The sequence below is a fragment of the Eupeodes corollae genome, chromosome 1 (genome assembly GCF_945859685.1).
Source record: "Eupeodes corollae chromosome 1, idEupCoro1.1, whole genome shotgun sequence".
Classification (NCBI taxonomy): Eukaryota; Metazoa; Arthropoda; class Insecta; order Diptera; family Syrphidae; genus Eupeodes; species Eupeodes corollae.
In genome coordinates, this window is record NC_079147.1 from 21,113,476 (window position 1) to 21,137,218 (window position 23,743).

Consider the following 23,743-nt stretch of genomic DNA (forward strand, 5'->3'; position numbering starts at 1 on the left):
CTGCGGAAAACTTAACAAGAAAAACCGCGGCCACCCTCAATCGTCATGTTGGTTTAAAACAAAAAGTAATGAAGACAACAAAAATGGTACAGTAAAATGTAAAGGTTGATTTTTTTGAGGTTAGGATTTTCATTCATTAGTATTTGACATATCACGCGGGATTTCAGACATGGTGTCAAAGAGAAAGATGCTCAGTATGCTTTGACATTTCATCATGAATAGACTTACTAACGAGCAACGCTTGCAAATCATTGAATTTTATTACCAAAATCAGTGTTCGGTTTGAAATGTGTTTCGCGCTTTACGTCCGATTTATGGTCTACATAATCGACCAAGTGAGCAAACAATTAATGCGATTGTGACCAAGTTTCGCACTCAGTTTACTTTATTGGACATTAAACCAACCACACGAATGCGTACAGTGCGTACAGAAGAAAATATTGCGTCTGTTTCTGAGAGTGTTGCTGAAGACCGTGAAATGTCGATTCGTCGCCGTTCGCAGCAATTGGGTTTGTGTTATTCGACCACATGGAAGATTTTACGCAAAGATCTTAGTGTAAAACCGTATAAAATACAGCTCGTGCAAGAACTGAAGCCGAACGATCTGCAACAACGTCGAATTTTCAGTGAATGGGCCCTAGAAAAGTTAGCAGAAAATCCGCTTTTTTATCTATGGCCATTTTGAGGGAAAACTTCGGAGAACAATTCATCTCAAGGAATGGACCGGTAAGTTGGCCACCAAGATCATGTGATTTGACGCCTTTAGACTATTTTTTGTGGGGCTACGTCAAGTCTAAAGTCTACACAAATAAGCCAGCAACTATTCCAGCTTTGGAAGACAACATTTCCGAAGAAATTCGGGCTATTCCGGCCGAAATGCTCGAAAAAGTTACCCAAAATTGGACTTTCCGAATGGACCACCTAAGACGCAGCCACGGTCAACATTTAAATGAAATTATCTTAAAAAAGTAAATGTCATGGACCAGTCTAACGTTTCAAATAAATAATCGATGAGATTTTGCAAATTTTATGCGTTTTTTTTTTTTAAAGTTCTCAAGCTCTTAAAAAATCACCGTTTATAAATAACTCAGAACTGGAGTGTGTGTTAATGCATGATATTCCAAAAAACTAGATCTTCCACCATTGATCAAAGTAAAAGTATAACTCAATGACACTATAGAAGTTAATGGAATTTATGATCCAGGATCGGATGTGTAACTGATAAATTCTGAAAAATTGAATAAAAATGAGATAGGTACTAATAAAAACGCGAATTTAAAAACGATCAATGATGTGAAAAAACAGATGGTTTAATTTCTATGAAAATACAAATTTTTAATATAGAAAAATGGATATATGTTTTTGTAATAAACAGTGAGAATTTCAATTATGATTTTTTAATCGGTTTAGATTGTATAAAAAAATTCAAATTAAGCCAAAATGAAAGATTAGAAATAAAACAAATATTGACTTCTGATACAATCGATAAAAACAATTTGAAAAGTATGCAATTAAAGAAAATAGAACTAATTATATCATTAACTTCAATGAGCATGTCATTCAAGAAAATTTTAAGATATCAATAAATCATTTGAAATATGAAGAGAAAATTGAAATTGATAATTTAATTGAAATGTTTAAACCGATTTTTGCAAAAGACAAATATGACATAGGAAAAGTGAAGAATTATGAAGCTCACGTTGACCTTTTAATTGATAAATATCCAAGTAAAAGACCTTATCGATGCACGATTCAATACAAAAAAGAAATAGAAACACAAATATCAAAACTATTAGAAAGAAATTTAATTGAAGAATCCTATAGTCCTTTTGCTGCTCCAGTAACATTGGCATACAAGAGAGAAGAAAATAAGAGATCAAGGTTATGCATTGATTTTCGTGATTTAAATAAAATTGTTGTTCCTCACAGCCATTCCCATTGATTGAAGATCTCATGGAAAAAACGAGAAACTGCAAATACTTCTCCACAATTGATATAATCTTAGCATTTTGGTCAATTCCCTTAAAAATCGAAGATAGAAAGAAAACTGCGTTTGTGACTCAAGATGGATATTATCAATAGACTTCCCTACCTTTCGGATTGAAAACCCCGACAGCCATTTTTCAAAGGATTCTAAGCAACATTATAAAGAAGAACAAACTCTCAGATTTTACAGTCAATTATATTGTTGATATTCTGATTTTCTCTAAAACGTTTGCTGAACACATAGACCATCTTAAGCAATTATTAGAAGCAAATTTGAGAGTAGGATTTAGACTAAAATTTGCAAAGTGTACTTTCGCAGCAGACTCAGTGAGGTACTTAGATCACATAATAAATAATAATTCGATATGGCCAATAAAAGATAACTTAATATCAATAAGAAATTTCCCTATTCCGAAAACAAGAAAGAATGTGCGACAGTTTTTAGGAAAAATCAATTTTTACAATAAATACGTAAAACACAATGCAATTATCCTAGATTCACTGCATAATTTATTAAGAAAGAACAAAGAATTTATTTGGACGAAAGATTGTCAAGATTCATTTGAAAAAATTAAAAATCTTCTTTGTTGTCTACCGGTGTTGGGGATATTTGGTCCAGAATTACCGATACACATATACACAGATGCTAGTTTAAAAGGAAAAGGAGCAATTTTTAAACAGCCACAAATAGATGGAGAAGAAAAACCTATAGCATACTTTTCAAAAAAATTAAACGAAACCCAAAAGTCATAAAAGAAGCTATGAAATATTGGCAGCATTGGCTTATAGGAAAGAAATTTACAGTTTTTTCGGACCATAAACCATTAGAAAATATGAACATAAAATCCCGAACAGATGATGAACTAGGAGATCTCACATATTATTTGTAGCAATACGACTTTGATATTAAATATTGTCCAGGAAAATACAATCAAGAAGCCGACTGTTTGAGTAGAAATCCGGTATTGTAACGGCACGAAAACGAAATAAACGGTGATTTTTTAAGAGCTTGAGAACTTTTTTTTAAAAAAAAAACGCATAAAATTTGCAAAATCTCATCGATTCTTTATTTGAAACGTTAGATTGGTCCATGACATTTACTTTTTGAAGATAATTTCATTTAAATGTTGACCGCGGCTGCGTCTTAGGTGGTCCATTCGGAAAGTCCAATTTTGGGTAACTTTTTCGAGCATTTTGGCCGGAATAGCCTGAATTTCTTCGGAAATGTTGCGGATTTTCTGCTAACTTTTCTAGGGCCCATTCACTGAAAATTCGACGTTGTGGCAGATTGTTCGGCTTCAGTTCTTGCACGAGCTGTATTTTATACGGTTTTACACCAAGATCTTTGCGTAAAATCTTACATGTGGTCGAATAACACAAACCCAATTGCTGCGAACGGCGACGAATCGACATTTCACGGTCTTCAGCAACACTCTCAGAAACAGACGCATTATTCTCTTCTGTACGCACTGTACGCATTCGTGTGGTTGGTTTAATGTCCAATAAAGTAAACTGAGTGCGAAACTTGGTCACAATCGCATTAATTGTTTGCTCACTTGGTCGATTATGTAGACCATAAATCGGACGTAAAGCGCGAAACACATTTCGAACCGAACACTGATTTTGGTAATAAAATTCAATGATTTGCAAGCGTTGCTCGTTAGTAAGTCTATTCATGATGAAATGTCAAAGCATACTGAGCATCTTTCTCTTTGACACCATGTCTAAAATCCCGCGTGATCTGTCAAATACTAATGCACGAAAATCCTAACCTCAAAAAAATCACCCTTTAGAACAACTTAAAGTGGTTAATCTAATAAAAATAGAAGAAATTCACAATGACCAAGAAGAAAATGAAATTTTAAAAAATAAAGAAGATTTAATACATACAAATAAAATTTACTACAAAAAATTAGAGGTAAAAAAAAATTGTATTAAGAGAAAAGTTCAGTATAGACTTGATAAAAATTGTCCATGAACATTATTGCCACATAGGTATAGAACAAATGAAAAGCAAAATTTGCCCTTTTTATACAGAAGGAAATTTGGTTTTGAATATAAAAAAAAGTATGCAGAAGTTGCGAAATATGCATTAAAAACAAATCGAGAGGCCAAGGTAAATACGGACTGATGTCGCACTTAGGACCAGCAGAAAAACCTTTCGAAATTATGTCAATAGACACTGTTGGTGGCTTCGGAGGATCAAGGTCAACAAAGAAATACCTACACCTACTAATCGATCACTTTACAAGATACGCCTACACAGTTACTTCGAAAACTCAGATTGCTAATCTATATATATAAAATATTTCTGTCACAGTGTTAGTGGCCATATTCCTCCGAAACGGCTTAACCCATTTCAATGAAATTTTGCATATACATTCGGTAGATCTGAGAATAGGTTTTTATCTATTTTTTATATTCCTAAGTGCTATTGTTCAATAAATATTGTTAATTTAATAATTTTAAACTCTGTCGATAACTGCGCAAGTGAATATTGATCAGTTTTTCTTTGTAGGAGCTGTAATTGTTTATTATTTATATTTGTCTTATTTATAATTTAAAAAAAGTTTAGTTCCCACATTAACTTAATACCTCAAAAATACTTAAGACGTGTCCCGTGAACAACAGCTATTGTATTAAACGTATTATATTTCATTTATTTCACTATATTTAATTCCTTTATTAATTTCTTTATTATTAAAAGACCCTTTAGTAAGAATATTAAAGCCAGTGTGTGCAAAAATTTGGGAAAATCATTATAAAAGAGAATTATTATGAATAGTAAGTGAAATAATAAACGAAAATACACCAATAATTATTAAATATACTGCTTTCCACTAATTGAATTTCAGCAAAACGCAGAAGAACTTCTTTGGGCCGTTATACACGTAATTCTGCAGGCATGCGGAATGCAAGAACACAAAGAACAGAAGAACAAACCCAACAAGATAATACTAATGCGCGTGTGGGAATGGCGCGGTTGCGTCAAGCTGAACCAGAGGATGAACGAGCTGGATGAAATGAACAAAGACGATTAGAAAAAATGCAAGCGCGTCGTTTGACAGTTAGCAGAAGCAGAGCAAGTGACCAGCAGCGTCAAGAGGTACATCGATCATTTACATATAATTCATTTCTGCGTCTAGCATTCGAGTATGACCCTGATATTCAATATTATGCTCATTCAAAAGGATTAATTGGTGCTATGGACAAGGAATGTCCGCATTGTAAAGCTCTTAAGTTTAAAAATGAGACACCCGGGATGTGTTGTTCATCAGGAAAGGTCCAATTACCTGCAATTGAGACACCACCGGAACCATTGAACGGTTTACTTATCGGCACAGATCCAGATTCTAATTTTTTCCTAAAGTCAATTCGAACATTTAATTCGTGTTTCCAAATGACATCGTTCGGAGCAACAGAAATAGTTAAGAATATTCCTATTAACAATGGTCAACAATTCAATTCAACATTCAAAATCAAAGGCCAAATATATCACAAAATGGGCTCATTGCTGCCAATGCCGAACGAAGCATCTAAATTTTTACAAGTTTACTTTATGGGCGGAGAAAATGAACGTGTGGATGTACGTTGTGCCAGACGCATCGTCAGCGACCTGGATGCTCTATATTGAATGAGCATAATGAATTGTTGAAAATATTCAAATCTCACATGCACAATTTACAAAGTGATAATCACGCTATTGTCATCAGTCCTGATAAATCACCTGTTGGAGAGCATATTCATAGATTTAATGCACCTGTTCTTAACGATGTTGCTGGAATCATGGTTGGCGACCGTACAACTACGCGAGAAATCGTGATTCGTAGAAGAAATAATAATCTACAGTTTATTGCTGATACACACCGTTTATATGATGCTATCCAATATCCGCTAATGTTTTGGAAGGAACAGGATGGGTATTGCATAAATATTAAACAACGAGATCCCACAACAGGTGCCGAAACAAACAAGAATGTCAACTCGAAGGATTTTTATGCGTATCAGTTGATGATTAGACGCGACCAGAGCAACGTTATTCTACGATGTCGTGAGCTTTGTCAGCAATTCATGGTCGACATGTATGTAAAGATAGAGAGCAAACGATTACGATACTTGAGATTTAATCAACAAAAGTTGCGTGTGGAAGAATATATTCACCTACGAGACGCTATCATCACCAACGCCGACGCCGCTCAAATCGGTAACTCTGTCATTCTACCATCATCATACATAGGCAGTCCACGCCATATGCAAGAATATGTCCAGGATGGCCGTGTTTATTTATCACGTTCACGTGTAATCCAAAATGATCGGAGATTACATCTTTACTATTGCCTGGCCAAAATGCAATACATCGCCTTACATTACAGCACGTGTATTCAGACAAAAATTGAAGTCTTTGATAAATTTCATTACAATATTACATGTATTCGGTCCCACACGTTGCTGGATGTATAGCGTTGAAAGGCAAAAGCGGGGATTACCTCATGCTCACATTTTGGTTTGGTTAGTCGATAAAATACGTCCTGTGGAAATCGACAGTATAATTTCTGCGGAAATTCCAGATCCGTCTACTGATCAAATGTTGTTTGATATTGTTACAGCAAACATGATTCATGGCCCATGCGGCAATCTTAATCGTTCATCACCTTGCATGGCAGACGGAAAGTGTACTAAAAGTTTTCCGAAAAATTTCACTAACGATACAATCACAAATGTTGATGGATATCCAACTTATCGTAGAAGACATCCCGACAATTGCGGACAATCATTTGTTAAAAATATTAACAGCGTAGACATTGACATTGATAACCGTTGTGTGGTCCCATATTCGCCTCTGCTGAGTAAAACATTAAATGATCATAATTATGTTGAGTTCTGCAGTTCAGTGAAGAGCATCAAATGCATTTGCAAGTATGTGAATAAAGGCAGTGATATTGCTGTTTTTCGGGTTGAAAATACCAATTTGAATGCTCCTCCGGTTAATAAAGATGACGAATTAACACTTTATAAAATTGGCCGGTACGTCAGCTCCAATGAAGCTGTTTGGCGTATCTTTGGTTTCCCAATTCATGAACGGTATCCAGCAGTTACTCATTTAGCCGTCTATGTTGAAAACGGCCAGCGCGTATATTTCACGAGCGAGACAGCGTTTGATTGTGCTATTAGTCCACCAAAAACTACACTCACTGAATTTTTTGAATTGTGTAATCGTGCGGATGCTTTTGGTGCTTTCACACGGGCATTACTCTATTCAGAAGTACCACGCTATTTCACATGGGCTGCTACAAAAAAATGGATGCCTCGCAAGCAAGGTACGCTAATTGATGCATGTCCCGATTTATTCAAATCAAATACCTTGGGGCGAGTATTTACAGCCAATCCAAAGCAGACTGAGTGCTTCTATCTTCGACTGTTATTGGTTAATATCACCGGCCCATTATCATTTGAACATATACGTAAAGATGCATGCCTTGCACTCGGCTTGCTGGAAGACGACAACCAATGGGAATGTGTACTTACTGAAGCAGGATTGAACTGTACAGATAAACAAATTCGCTTACTATTTGCTATAGTGCTGACTACATGTTTCCCGGCCAGAGCAGAGACATTATGGGATAATCACAAAGATTCAATGACTGATGATATATTGCATCAACATCGTACACGGTGCAACGATCTTACGATAATATTCAGTGACGCTTTGTACAATGAAGCATTGATTGCTATTGAGGATCTTTGCATTATAATTGCCAACTTACCACTCAGTCATTTCGGTATGCATTCACCTAATCGAAATGCATCTGATTTAATAGACAATGAATTGAATCGTGAACAACAATACAATACTGCAGAAATGGCAGCGGTAGTTGCTCGCAATGTCCCACTAATGAATGAAGAACAAAGAACCGTTTATGACCACATCATGCTCGCAGTTTCGGCAGGACAAGGTGGATTCTTTTTTTTTGATGCATCAGGTGGAACTGGCAAAACATTCCTTATTTCACTAATTCTTGCTAAAATACGATCAAACAATGGTATCGCATTGGCTGTTGCATCTTCTGGCATTGCGGCAACGTTATTGGATGGAGGCAGAACAGCTCATTCAGTATTTAAACTGCCACTAAATATTCAAAACAACCCGGACGCGGTGTGCAATATAAAAAAACAATCATCCATGGCCACAGTGCTGAAACAGTGTAAAATTATCATCTGGGATGAATGCACTATGGCACACAAACATTCACTTGAGGCATTGAACAGGACATTGAAAGACATAAAAAACAACGACAGACTAATTGGCGGCACTCTGTTACTCCTTTCAGGTGATTTCAGGCAAACATTTCCCGTTATTCCGCGTTCAACGTACGCTGAAGAGATCAACGCGTGCTTTAAATCATCGCCAGTGTGGCGTACTGTTGAAAAAGTACAATTGAAAGTAAATATGCGTGTTCAAATGCTTCAAGATCCATCCGCTGAAACATTTTCAAAGCAACTGTTAGATATAGGCGACTGAAAATTTACTACCGATGAAACTGGATGCATAAAATTACCGGTCGATTTCTGCACGATTATTGATTCACAAGATGCTCTCATTGAACAGATATTTCCCGATGTACACCGAAAATATACAAATCATGAGTGGCTGGCAGAAAGAGCAATTTTAGCAGCAAAAAATGTGGATGTCAACGATATAAACCTAAAGATACAACATTTGTTACCAGAAGACTTGGGGTCATACAAATCAATTGATACAGTTTGTGATGGTACCGAAGCAGTAAATTATCCAACTGAGTTTTTGAACTCATTAGATTTACCAGGCATGCCACTGCATAATTTACAACTAAAGGTTGGATCTCCGGTAATTTTGCTTCGGAATTTGAACCCACCGCGGTTGTGCAACGGAACCCGATTAGTAATTAAAAAATTAATGAAAAACGTTATCGAAGCCATTATTTTAAATGGCAAATTCCGAGGTGAACAAATATTATTACCGCGAATGCCTATTATACCTACAGATGTGCCAATTCAATTCAAGCGCCTTCAATTTCCAATTAGATTGGCATTTGCAATAACTATCAATAAGTCTCAAGGCCAAACGATGTCTGTCTGCGGCTTAGATTTGAGCACTTCATGTTTTTCACATGGACAATTATACGTGGCGTGCTCTAGAGTGGGCAAACCATCCAGTTTGTTTGTATTGGCGAAAGATGGGATCACAAAAAATATTGTACACTCTGTTGCATTAAGGGATTGATATTGTTTTTTTTTTGTAGTATTGTAATAATTAGCGATATGTTAAATTAAATTGATTAATTAAAAACATTTGTTTGGTGATTTGTTATTTTAATATTTTGTCACCGTGTACAGTACTCTATAGCTCTCCCACTTACATATATACCACATCCGTACAAACTTACAATAAGTTAGTTATTTATTTCTATCCTCTAGAATTTATTTATATGACAAAACAAGGTTTGTTGGGTCAGCTAGTTAATTCAAGTCTCTATCGTTTTTGGTTCTTAAGATATATTTAGGGTTAACCAAAATGTTCACCTTTTTTTAAACTGCTGTGGTAAAAAAACCCGAGCAACCAATTTTCTGGAGAGCCCTTTCTGCATTCTTCTGCCTTATTATCTGTATAACAAAATTTATTTGAAATCGATATCTTTTCTGGTTCCTGAGCTATGGAAGACGGAAAAAACGTCGCGAACGTACGGACGTACGGACGTACGAACCTACGTACACACGCACGCACAGACATCTTTCTAAAAATCTTTTATTTCGACTCTAGGGACCTTGAAACGTCGAGAAATGTCAAAATTTTCAATTTGACAAATCGGACCCATTACAATAACTTCATAGGGAAAGTTAAAAACACTAAAAAAAGTTGCGTATACGCCCCGAGTACCAACATTATAAATTGCTTTACAAAAAAGTTTACACTACTTAATTCAAAATTGATAAAAAAAAATAATTTCGCCACTTAAAAATGTATTCTCATTTTATTATTATATTAATAAATTCATTTAAATAAAGTTAACTTAATCTTGTTTTGACATTTATGTAGATTAAAATTCACTTTTAACAAACAAAATATATCATAATAATTATTCTAAAATAAAATAAAAAAAAAAAACAAAAAACAGTCTCTTCTTCCAAAATAAATTAACTTGTAATAAATGTTTATAAATATAATCAAAAGATTAAGGTCACGTTTTCTTCTTTGCGAAGTATTTTTAAATGAAAATAATAATAAAATTTCTACTACTGTGGAAATAGAATAATTTCTAATGTCTGGCGAAATGTAAATTTAATTCAAACAAACAATTCATTGGAAAAATTTGTTGCATTATCAAGACCTTCTTCCAGATATTATATTGTTTCTATTTACTTAATTTACAAAACATCTTGAATGGGACAATAAACTATAATATTTATAACTATTTATGATGAGATAAAACAAAGGCAGCCACCTATGATTGTAAACTTATTGCTTAGTTCTTTATACCACCCTGTAAAAGCTTTTTTATTTTATAACCCCTCTTTAAAGCTCAGAGTTACTTAGAAAGATACAAAATCAAATAAGGTGCTCTTTGTCTTTTCCTTAATTCAGAGAATTTATGTATACGAAAATCGAATCTAAAAGCCTCCACTCAGTCAGAGCGGCTAAAAAGGTTCAGGTGTAAAAAAGATCGTTTTCATTTCAGTCTCAGTTAGATGGTGCTACTTGAACAGGTAGAACGTGTTCGATAAAATAATTTACGAAACAATTAATCGTTATAAAAAAAAACATTGTTTTTTTTTTGTTTCGTAAAAATACTATACTCAAAGTTTTCGCGCGTAATTGTCAAATTCCCATGAGATTATATTTTTTAAATTAAAAATCTTCACGAGTTTACATAAATCATAAAAATACCATAAGTAAAAGTTTAGATACAAAATCTTTTGATTTGCAAAATTTATCTGTGTGACTCATCGATCAAATTTATTATATTAATTCCTCCTAAGTGATAAGACCATTAAGTCACGATAAGATTCAAGAAATATCAAAACATATTTATCAAAGAAATAATAAATAATTAAATTTGATATTCCATTCAAAATGGCTTGGAATATGTTTGGACTGATTTTGCTATTGACATTGGCCATTGGCATTGGTATGTAGTTTTTCTTTATTTGAGTATTTATTTTTTAAGATAACTTAGATTAAAAAAGTAACGGGAGAAAATTATTTTTAGAATTTTCAAACAAGTTTTAACTTAACTTACATTTATAGAATCTTTTGTTCAGGGTTGGATTGCTAATTGAGAAAGGCGTGGGATTTATAATTTATATTTGGTAAAGCGTTAAATCTTTGAACTTTACGATTTAATTTTTTAAATTCATTCCGGACCTTTTTTGACTAAAATACCATTTAAGGGGGTTGAAAAGTTTAATCGGTGTTAACATTCATCCAATGTAAGGGTCTTTTCTGTGAATATGAATTCGTTGGTAATTTTTTAGAATTTAAAATTCAAATTTTTCAAAGTGAAATAGGGTTCTATTAGTGTAAACCTTTAGAAAATACACACAGTGGTTTCAGTATAAAATTTGGAGTATGAAAAATTTAAGTATGAAAAAGAATGTCATTCAAATAGTCGCTTCGGAAAGATTCTTTTACGAAGCTTTTTTTTACCAAAAACTAACTTGAGTGATGTTGGATTTCAATAAAGCTTAAGCACAATCACACGTTCGGTCTTGCCGACTTTGACATATGTATTTGATAGAAACCATGGACTCTTTTGAGGCAATCTGAAACTGTACCTCAAGCTTTGTGTACACTTTAGATCATATTTAAATATCGTAAGCTCGGAGCTCAACGACTGAAAAGATCTATTATATTTCCACGCTTTGACAGAATGACAGCTGTCATTGCAATTTTCTTTGCTCTGTTGAAGAATGTTTGTATCGCAGCAGTATCTTCCTTTCTGTTGTTTAATTTATAGAAAAAATAAAAGAATTAAATAAATAAATCCAAACAATTTAAGTAAACTTTCTTCTCAACAAGGAGCGAAGTTTAAAGCTTCATTACGTTTTACAACGTAATTATTCGCGGTTTTATGGCTGAAACAAAAACACGCTTCAACTTCGGCTTCCTCTGCGTTACGTTGTGTCTGCTTCGATGTTGCTTTCAATGACACTTCCAATATGGAATTTCTAAAATGACACTTCTGTCATTAGCAGCTATTATGTTTTCGCAAAATACAAACAAAATATGACTTTTGAAATCGAAAAAATTAAATTTATCGTGGAAGTAGCTTACACATCTACTAATAACCAATGGGAATTTCTCCAAAACAAATCTATTTTGTTTGTTGACCTTTTTACAGCTTTGGAGCGGTCAGACAAAGCAAATGTTCAGCAAATTTGAACCAGAACTTCCGTTTGGAGTCACATTACGTAACATTACGTTATTTCCTTACGATTGTCAAATGAAACGTGATGTCGAAGCTTTATTGTGATAGCATGCATTTAATTCCTATGGCTGAACTCGTAAACGTCAAGCGAAGCCGAAGCTAAAGCGTGTTTGTGTTTCAGCCAATAAACTTCATTACTTTTCATAACGTAATTATTCGCGGACAAACGGTATTTTGCGAAGCGCCACAGAAAATATAACGATGTATTGCATATGATCTTGGTTGACAATTGACCAGAAAACTTCTCAAAATTGTTTACTTCTGTAGCATCTCCTTCCACGTTTTCTTGAGATGCATTTTTATAATCCAAAGGGCCTTCGACATCATTCTCTAAATTTTTCAAGTACTTATTTAGAACTGTTTCCAAATTTCATGAACTTAAACTCTCTTGAACACAATTTTCCCAAACGAACAAACCAGAAGCCACTTCAATTAAACTGGCTGATCAAAATTGTATACAAGTAAGATCAAAAGGTTTTTAAAATGTGAATTCTTTATTCATTCTTTTAAATTTGTGTCAACCGTTTTTTAGTTCTCAAAACCGTCGAAATATTTCTTTCCCGTATTACCTTTAGGACCTTCTTCGATGCCATTTTTGTCAACTCAATCTTTTTTCAAAATGGAGGAGTGGCTTATCCATATTATCCTTTTGAGTTTGTTCAATAAGTAGAAGTCACTCGGAGCGAACACAGGCGAATACGGTCGGTGGTTGCAGGGTCAGAAATTCGCGAAGAACATGGCGCTTGACATAATGCATTATTCGTTATGGAGGAACCAAGTTTTGTTCGCAAATAATTCCGGCCGTTGCAAACGAATAGCTGTTGACGGAAGGAATTCATAGTGCCACAGAGCAGGAAAATGAAACATAAACACAATTCACTATTCATTCTCACATTACAATCTACAATATAAAGTTCTTGAGAAATCGAATTAAAAAAATTCTGTTCTCGAATGTTTGTCAGCAAAATAAAACATTTGTATGAAAAATTGTATTTGCAGTTTCTGAGTGTACGGACATTTCTTAGAACTTAGAAATATATGTTTGTATGTAAATTGGCACAATTAATTTTGGTGAAAATAAAAAAAAAACGCTTATTTGACAGATTGAACTATAATGGTTATTTATTTAATTTTAAAAAAACTAATCTATTAACAATAAAACATTTTAAAGCGCCAGTTATACCTATCATTGAATTTTATCATTAAACACAAACATTGGAATTTTTTGACAGGTTGTTTATAGCTATCGTTACAAATTTCTGTAATTGAAACACTTTTCCTGATTGAACAACAACGAAAAATTTTTACTGACAGAAATCTGTCATTGGAATTCTGTGAAATTGGAACACAAATCAGTGGAACGATTCGTTTCACTTTTGAATATATGTAAATGTATCAGCTGTTCAGGAATATGAATTTGTGTCCGGAAGATAGAAAAATACATTTTTAGAGAAAAACTAAAAAAATTCTTTGTGTGATTTCCGATCGATCTATATATAATATTCATTTCTAATCAAAGATAAACACCGTCAAATGACGATTACAAAATTTTTCAAGATCGATTTCTATGATAGCTATGACTGACGCTTACAAATGGCTGCCACGCTTTATTACAGCACCATATGATTTTCAAAACTAATAACTTTAAGGGTTCTATCTTAAAATTCCAGTTAGCTTTCATTGGTTTTCATTATATAAAATTATGTTTCGAGATTCATGTATGTAACTCGGAACTCTTCCTTAAGTCAGTTTTTATTTCAATGAACAATTGATAGTTGAATTCATATTTTGGAACATAGGTCGCATTCACAAAGCTAGGGGCTACGTAGTCAAGGGATTCTGATTTGCTAAACCTAACTACAAAAGTAGTTGAAATTTCCCCTTCGACGTTGTGTACAAATTTCGGCTTGAAAGTTAGTGCAAACTGGTTTTGACGTTTCACAATCAGCTGCTCGGTAAGGACAAGAATTCAAAATGAAATGAATCTTTTGGTATTTAAATATACATATATATCTAGTTATATTGAATTAAAAAAAATCAAAAATATTTAAAATTCTGAAAATACAAATGTTTCTTATTTTATATATTTGTATTTGTCATTAATATGACAGTTCCGGATTGACTAGCTTAGTATTGCAATTTTGCATTCACAAAGCTAGTTGAATTTTGACTACGTAGTCATTACCTTTGTGAATGCGCCCATAGTGAGTTATTACACTCAGACGTTTTTAGAAAGACGCAAATAAGTGCGAAAGAGAAAGTAGGTAAAATAGAAATACTTTAAAAAGTCTCAACCCGCAGAGTTCTGGGTTCAGGATTGTCTTGGATGGTTCTTGACGTTTCTTTTTCCTGCCATTCTTTGTTTCTTGGCGCTGCTTTATTATTGTTTCTAGTGTTTCAGAGTAAACAAGAAATATCCCACCGGACAATTTTAAGTAGAGCAAAGACCTTCTAGCCGAATTAAATAAAGGAATGATTGAAAGAGTCTAGCTTGTTAGTTTAAGCTTTGGAATGTTTCACTCTTTGAAACAAAGTGATAGCCAACTTTTCTGTCTCTCAAAATTGTAGTTTTTTTTAAATTAAAAACGATGGTTTATCATTTCTTAGTTCATTTGTCAAGAAAACGAAGGATTCTCTCCAGATTTCAATACAATTCCTTTTTTTTTTCTTGGAAATTTTCAAAGCATCCTCCCAAAGGTCTAACACACCTAACAACATTTCGGAATTATTATCCGTATTCATGATGTCAATAATCATAGCAGTAAAAAGTGCAGTTTCTTTAATTATTTTGACACTTTGAGAACAAAAATCAAACAGAAGTGTCAAAAATACGCAACCGAAAAACATCCTAGTGTAATAATGCCAGATTGACGGGATGGTCGTTCAAAAGAAGATATGTGAAACACGCAGCATACAGAAAGTCTGAGTGTAATAACACACACTAAAAGTACTTCCACTGACAGCGTTCCATTTTGTTTGTATTCCCACTTGTCAGTTTTACTTTCAATAATCAACTCAAAAGCATTATTCACATGAGCCAACCAACGACCAACGAATGAACGAATATTCGTCGATTTTGACATTTCTTTCACATGAGAGTTTTTAATTCGTCGCGAATAAAGTTTGACTTTGACCACCGAAACCAAAACAAGATTGATTTTTTAAAGTTAAGTACGGGCGATTATTTTATTCATTGAAAGTGTGGATAATGTGGAACGCGAATAAGGTTTCACAGTTCGTATCAAGTTCATTTTTTTCGCGACGAATAAATTTGTTTTCTTAAATTTATTAATATATCATATTGAAACGTTAAAGTATGCATCATAAATCAAATAGAAACTATATTGCTATCGTTTTGTTAAGGATTTGTGTGGAAATATGTCTTCAAACGTACGTAAACTCACATTGTGTAAGTCATTCGTCGTTCGTTGGTCGCGCTCATGTGAATGCTGCTTAACGTCGAGTTCTTCATTCGAATTAAGAAATGTTTAAATCTAATAAGGATATTTTATTTTAGCGACTCAAATGTTCAATGAAAGCTGTAATTGACATGTCAAAAAAATGTCCACTGATAAAACCAATGACAGCTATAATTGGCTCCTTAAAGTTTTCAGCTGACTGTGGAGTATTAACAAAGACTTTATATTTTACGTAGAAACAAAAAAATGAGCCTAAATGTGCTAAATCACACAATTTGTGTGGCCAATTGTGAACACATCTTAGAAAAATAACACAGTCTTGAAACTTTCTTTTCTTCTAGTAGTACTATTATTATAGTACATATTAACAATTTCATTACGTTGTTAAAGCGTATATGGTTTAAATTTTAGTAATATGTAGTTTTTACTTTTCCATCCCTGATAACGTCACTTTCACTCAGAAATGTCTGAAAGTTGTTATTCACTAGGCCTTAGCTCTCAACGGACTGTTTAATTTATAGATTTTAAATGTCATATATTAAAAGATGACTACTTCAGAGGTGACAAATGCCCAAATAGCCGAATATTCAAAATGAAACATCCAATGAAAAACTGAATTTAACTTTTAACTGTCAAATTATTTTGTATATGACATCAAACACTTTTCCCATAACATGGCAGCTATTTCAAATAAGTCTTTATTTGTCATGCTTTTTTCTGTAACCCTGAACATACTTTATGTTTATGTTTGACTTTTAGTTTAGGTAAGTCCGCTCTTGCGTTGTTGATGCTGACGCAAATACAAATTAATGTATCTTGATAAGATACAAACAGAATTCACAAACTGGATTTAAGCTTCTCATATAAATTATCAAATAATGTACACTTAAGATAGATTTTTCCCTTCTTCATCTTCTTAAATTTAACTACTTGAAAAGCTTCACAAAAAGCCGGTTTGTTAAAATAAAAACTGTTCTATACGAAACAACAACGATGCGACAATTTGCAAAGCTAAATAAAAATGAAAGCATTTACATAATGTTTATGTTTATTTCTTGATTTATACAAAGTTATAAGTTCCATGGTTTCTTTTTATTTTAATTTAATTATTCATCTTTGATATTAAAAGAGATAAAGGCAAAAATAGTTGCAAATACAACTCAGCAATCAGCATCATCAAAGATGCTTTTTTAAGACTTCTCGCTAAAGTCCATAGCTTGAGAAGTGGTTTATATGGAAAATAATATTAGTAATGCGGTTTGGGGGAATTCTTTGTCTGCAAACTTCTTTGTATACGCGTTTTAATTCCAACTTGAAATTTGACATTTTCCGTCCTAATGGCTTCTTTTTTCTTTTACATTCAAGAAAACGAGTTTTGGGTTTTATTTGCTGTGCATTTTTGCAAATAACCTTTTGATTGAGATTTTATCGTTGCAATAAGAAATGTTACTTTATGTTAAAAGCGGTTTCAGTTCAGATGTGACAAATGTTCGGTAAAGGTATTCAAAACATGTGAATGCTTCATGATGTTAAATAAAATAATTATGGCAAATGCTATAAAACTAAATGTTCAACTACTTAAAAACGTTAGGAAATCATTCTTTTTGGATAATGGATATGATATGTGAATGAAGTATTTACGAACTGTTACCGCTTTTGACGTATTAAACTGTCTTCCGTTCAGGTTCAAGTGTTATCAATTCACTTTTAATAGCCTTTTCACAACAAAACCAAAACCGGGTTTTCGACAAAAAGTTTTCGAAGACCCGAAAATCGTTCACACTGAACATTTACACGTTTTTATTTGACATTTAAATTTATTTAACACCGGCTGTCAAATTTTGTATTGAAAAAAAGTCTTGTTCTTTTCAAACTATTTGTGAAAATAAAATTAATTCTTACCAATTCAAATTGATTTTAACGTAACACCTGCTCCTCTCGAAGAAGAGTTTCAACTGAAGTTCAGTGGCGTACCCAGGGGGGGGGCTCAGGGGGCTTGAGCCCCCCCAAGCAAAATGACACACTATGCTAAGATTTCCAATAAAATCGAAGAATAGTCTTAATTTGTTTTTCAAATTTACTTTTTGTTATATTTAAGCTTTCAAAAATATTCCTTAATTTTTAATAAAAAAGAAAAGATATACATAGGTAGGTACATAGGTATGGAATCACTAATTTACATCACACGTAATCTAATCTAGATTTTGTTTAACATTTCAAATCAATCTCAGTATTCCAATTAGTCAAAAGTCGCAAAACGATTTCACACATTTCAATTTTTCATCTGAAAAAAAAAAACGATAAAACGGAATGAAATCCCTTAGTATCTTCTCTTTTTCTGTGACTGACTGAGGTAGCATTTGAAAATGCATTGTGAAAAACTGTAAGAAATCCCATTCCACCATTATTACTTTTTAGTATGACCAACAGCTTTTGAATAAAACACTACAAAGTAAAAACACAATAAGCTAATAAGCAGTATTCAACTTAACCAACCTCAGTTTTATTTTTAGGACAAACAAAACAAAGACCAAATAACAATTTTATATTTCAGAATAAAAATGTATTTAAAAATGCTTAATAAGGCATAATTCATAAAAAAAATTTATTCAAACCAGTGAACAAAAAACACCTGGTCACACGAAGGAGAAGATCGGCATAGAGAAATATATTTTAATTTTTGTCAATGCACTACTTTTGAAGTCGAATAAGTTGATGAACTTCTATTTAAAATGTATTAATTGATCTTATTTAAACGGTAGTTTAGCAAAACCACTATGAATACGCCCCAAAAAAATTCGTATTAACAGAATTTCCTTTGAAAAATCTTACTTTATTTTTTTCATTATATCATTAGCTACTGCTTGTGCTACTTTAATTTATAATATAATTATAATAAACATAACATAACTATAAGATCACTTAAAGAAAAAGGAAATTCAATGTATATGTTTAATTATGAATAACATACTCCTACCGTTTAGTTTAAAGTCGATGAAAGTCGATTTTTGTCATTTACGATTATTTGAAAAATGAAGTTTTATTCATCAATGCGTTATGCGTTTAGACAACATCGGTAAAAGGAGTTATTTAACACGCATTGTATTAAAAATGTTGTTTTATTTCAATATTTAGATATGGAAACAAATGTGGAAGGATGAAACCGAAATAACTATGCCAGAAACTGTTTTAGCTTCACTTCCGTTTTGCAATCCTGATTTGTATCCTAATTTAAGAAAGATAATAGAAGTTCTTTGTGTGCTTCCAGTGACGTCTGCAGAGCCAGAACGTTCGTTTTCCACTTTGAGACGGTTAAAAACGTGGCTGAGAACCACAACCACGGATACCAGGCTAAACGGATTAGCTTTGTTGAATATTCACAAAGAAATCGATGTAATACCTGAAGATGTGGTCAATCAATTTGCAAATAAAAAAAAAAAGAAGAATGGATTTAATTTTTTCAACCAATTTTACTACCTAAGATTGTTATTTGAAACTAAAAAACTAAAATTATAAACAAATTTTTAAAAAAAGTTTTGTTTTCGTTTTGTAGTTTTCTTATTGAAAATTGAGTTGTTATTCATATAAGGCGGTTAATAATTATAAGAAAGGCTTTCATTTTTGTGCTAGTTTCAGTGATACCTTAAAAAAATGTCTATTAAAATTGAGACTGAGCCCCCCCCAAATAAAATCCTGCGTACGCTACTGCTGAAGTTCTGAGGACAAGTGGAATGGGCTCACCACATGAAACAACAAGAACTATAAGCTCGCTTGGCTGCAGCTATCCTCTCTGCATACTTCAACCAGTCCGAACAATTCACTGAGGAAAGGCTAATTGTCTATAAAATATATCATAGAATCATAGAAACAACAAACAAAACGGTTACAAACCCGTGTTTTGTTGGAAAATCTATACTAAAGTAGGATTTTACACGAATAACAAAAACAATGGCCATAGTATGAATAACACCGATAAAAGTTAGAGTTGAATCTTACTATGGATGAGTTTTTGACATTTATACGAGCCTTGAAGGGATCTTATGTGATTTAATTCTCAAATGTTGGTACGATTGATATTGCATTTGTATCTCGATGGCTGTGTTCGTTGAGTAGTTGTGAATTTGGAATCATGTGTGTTTTCCATTGAGGAAAAAAATCAATCTATTACTGTTGATATTATTTCGTTTTGTTAGTGAAAATGGACTAACTGGGCTTATTTTGTGAGAGAAAACAATAGATAGATAATTAAGATTTGCTATGTTTCCACCAAAGGTTTATCTATTTGGTGTTTCCACCGCACAGGAAGATTTAAAAATGATTAAGTTTGACAGCACTTTCGAAAATGCAAATGGTGTTTCGATGTTTTCGATGTGTGAAGTCAAGTGAGAATGTTTGATTCGTGTTAAGCAATGAAGAACTGATTAGTTCAGCACCATATAAGAATATGCTACCTACTCCATGTTAATTTTTTTTGTAATTTGATTTAAACATTTAAACAAAACTATAGTTTTTGTACACAAATATGCAAATAAACAGACCATAACCCATTATCTGTTAAACCAACTCCTCCACACAGGTTTTACTTGTCAAATTTTGACTCTACTCCGATCTCCGACGGGAATAGAGTCAAATCAAGGTCATGTCAACTCGATTCGGGAATATTAAGAAATGAGGCGATCTTCAAGCTCGTTTCAACACGACATGTTAATGTAATAGTCTACGAACAAACCCCATCCTTGAAGCAATTGTTAAATTAACTTTTTTTTATCGAATCTCAATTTCCAGATGTTTTCTTACAATTTCTTTTTGAAAATTGTCCATTTTATTAGTTTTAGTTAGTTTTTTTTTGCTAAGGTAATTTTAACATTAGATTTTCACAAAACTTTCTTCTATTTGTGTGTTTTTTTTTTAAATTATTATTCTGACAGATCTTCTTTCAGTTGTACCAATTTTTAAATACAAATCCACTAGAGATTTTTTTCATACTTATTCTCCTCCACAAATGAACTTATCGCCTTTCTCATATCTTCCAAACCCTTGTAATTGAACTGAGTTACCGGAAAGTCTTTCTCCAAGTAGTAAGCGAAAGCGTCGAACATATGTATTTGTGGCGACGAGTTCAAAGACCCATCCCTTGGAAACGTCCTTATGGTCCTTAAGGAGCGTTTGAAACTTTGGAGGATCATAGGATCAAGAACCGCCATTCAGTGTCGCAAAAAGTCAGCGGGCTTTTATTCTCAACTTGTTTTTGTTGCCACGCAGCTCCCCCAAAGTTTCCTTTATTTGTTTTTTTTGTCTATTCCATATTCTTTAAATAAAAAAAAAGCAATAATTCTTATTTTGTAAGGAAATTGTATAAATAATATTACTTACAACGACCAAATTTATTTCAAAATGAAATATTTGTTTTGACAGCAGCCATCAGCTACTTTGTTTACATTAAGTTGAGCGCTGAATGTTTCGAAAGGTTTGTTTGTTTGGTTTAACTTTGAATTGCTACTAGTTTTCGAGAGATTTTATATAAAACTCGTGGCTTACGAAAACTTGTGGTCTTGGATTTGGTGTGAAAAGCCTATGAGGCACAAAGTAGATAATTTTGAGACAGTTTACTTTTGCTACATAGATTCTGACACATCAAAAGGTACTTTACGAATATTTCAAAATTAAAAGTGACAGCCAAGAGCCAATACTGTACAGAACTCCTATCTAATTAGAATCTAATCTGAAAATGAATAACTTATAAATATGACCTCTTAACTAAAGTTTAGGATTAAAACAAGTCAATTCAAACTGAAAACAATGTGCAACTTTCAGAATATGCGTTTCTACAAAAATGTGCCTTCATAAAGATCTTACCCACCTTCCAAATTGTCATCTGTCATCTGTCAGTTTTCAGAATGTAGTTTGTTATTTATTTGAAATTATTTGATGGAAAACTCATGTGCAAAGCATTTTACAAATATGTACTTAGTTCAGATCAAGTTTCAAGTTCATGTTCTTTTTCTCCGTCAGTGATAAAATAAATTGAATGAAAAGTTGACAACTTTACCAAACATCATTACAATCACAAATAGAAATCAATTTTTAATCGTGTTCCATTGACTATTGAAAAATTAATTTTATTTACTGACGTTCTGTCAAAATAGAGCTTTTTTGTTGGAAAGAATTTAGAAGAGGGTGCCCAAAAGTAATCTGGCAGTTAGTTCCCTTCATTCTTTCTATCACATGGAAACAGAAATAGTTATTGGAGCAGTATTATCAAATCAATTGAAAATTCAAAATACAAGGTTTAACTTTTTACAATCACTCAAATAACTTTCTCCTTCAAAAGGCCAATGAAAGGCATAAATCAGAATGAACAAGATCCATTTCAAGGTCAAAGCAAGCCGATTGCCGATCCCCCAATTTAAGTTAAAGTGGAATAGTTTCCTTGACCATTAACTTAACAATTATTCTCATGTCTCGCATCAAACCTACTGACATCGATTACAAGCTTAAGGTTTATAATAATTTATATTGTTTAACGGAAAATAAATAAAATTCCATATCGCAGTTAGCCAAGTTTATGTTTATTCTTTTTTGTAGTATTTTTTATGAATTAAAAACAAAAATTGTCATGTGAACTTTTTTATTTTGTTAAATAAATAAAATTGTAGGTGGGTCACGATAATTTATGGTCTCTGCATGAAAAGTGCCAACATTTTTCTTGATTTTGTTTTCGTAGTTTATTTTGTTATTGATATTGAATGAAATTTTTTATTGAGGCCAATTCATTTAATCAAAAAAATATATGTATCTTGGTCACAACACAATGTCTAGCAGCGCCATCCACCGCATCGTGATAAAAAGCTAAGACAATTTAAAAGAGAATAAATACATTTTGCATACAAAACAGTAGCGTGCAAATTTTATTTAAACAATCAAATTTCGAATAAACTTCGAGGGTGTTGTTAGCCAACTTGCACATTTTATGTAGGACGCTCATGGTCATATCAACTATAAAATTTGATACATACCGTTTTTTATTCATTTTGATTTTATAAAATTTCTTTAAAATGTTTAATCTTTGGTAAATGTTTTTGAAGAAAAAGGTTTCATTTTGAATAGGCCACTATTTGGGCAGATGTCACTGGTAAAACTTTCATCTTTTGACATTTGACAAGTTAAAGCTACACCATTACTGAAAATGGAACGATAATCACCAACGCTTTAAAATTGTTAAAATTCAGCAATAAATCGTAGTTGTAGTTCGTAGTTCTTGACCGTGTTATTTCACGGAGAAGTCCGTGTTGTGGCTGCCATTAGACTGATATCATACAACATCAATAATGGAATAGCCACTTTTTTATAGGAATAGTCGTTTTTTTAAGGCCAAACAGAACTTTTATCTTTCTTTGTTATTTTTATGACTAAATCGCAACCACACGTTAGGTAAGTCGCTCTTTGGTCAGGCTTCTTAACGACATTACGATATTTTACTATATCATATGTCATAAAGCGCAACCTAAGAACATGCAAAAAAGAAGGTAAACTTCAAATTTCGGGCGTTGAGAAAAAAATTTACTAACGTTTTTTAATTTATTTATCTAATCCTTTTATTCTTTTTTATAAATTAAACATTAGACGGCAGATATTGCTGCTATACACAGATTATGAAATAAAACAACCTTTATTGCAATGACAACAGAGTTGTCACCTTTCAAAGTGCAACAAAATAGAAAATAGAACTATTCAGGCGTTGAGCTCGAGCTAACGATATTTACGATCTAGAGTGCCCACAAAAGAAGTAACATTTTAGATGGCCTCCTAAGAGTACATTATTGCAATGACAACAGAGTTGTCATCTTTCAAAGTGCGACAAAATAGAAAATAGAA

General features: G+C 32.8%; 2 protein-coding genes across 2 annotated transcripts in view; both read left to right on the top strand.

Annotated features, from left to right (window-relative positions):
• The first annotated feature begins 5,658 nt into the window (after positions 1-5,658).
• LOC129949947 (uncharacterized) lies at positions 5,659-10,200 on the top strand. Its single transcript, XM_056061731.1, has 3 exons — positions 5,659-6,415; positions 6,501-7,652; positions 10,196-10,200. The coding sequence occupies exons 1-3, from the start codon at positions 5,659-5,661 to the stop codon at positions 10,198-10,200; spliced, it is 1,914 nt and encodes a 637-aa protein (XP_055917706.1).
• Positions 10,201-10,674: 474 nt separating this feature from the next.
• Positions 10,675-23,743, top strand: part of LOC129941349 (uncharacterized) — a 33,608-nt gene continuing 20,539 nt past the window's right edge. The window contains exon 1 of the mRNA XM_056049954.1: positions 10,675-11,150. Coding sequence (XP_055905929.1) covers positions 11,096-11,150 — 55 coding nt within the window. The 5' untranslated portion in view covers positions 10,675-11,095. The remainder of the gene's footprint in view (positions 11,151-23,743) is intronic.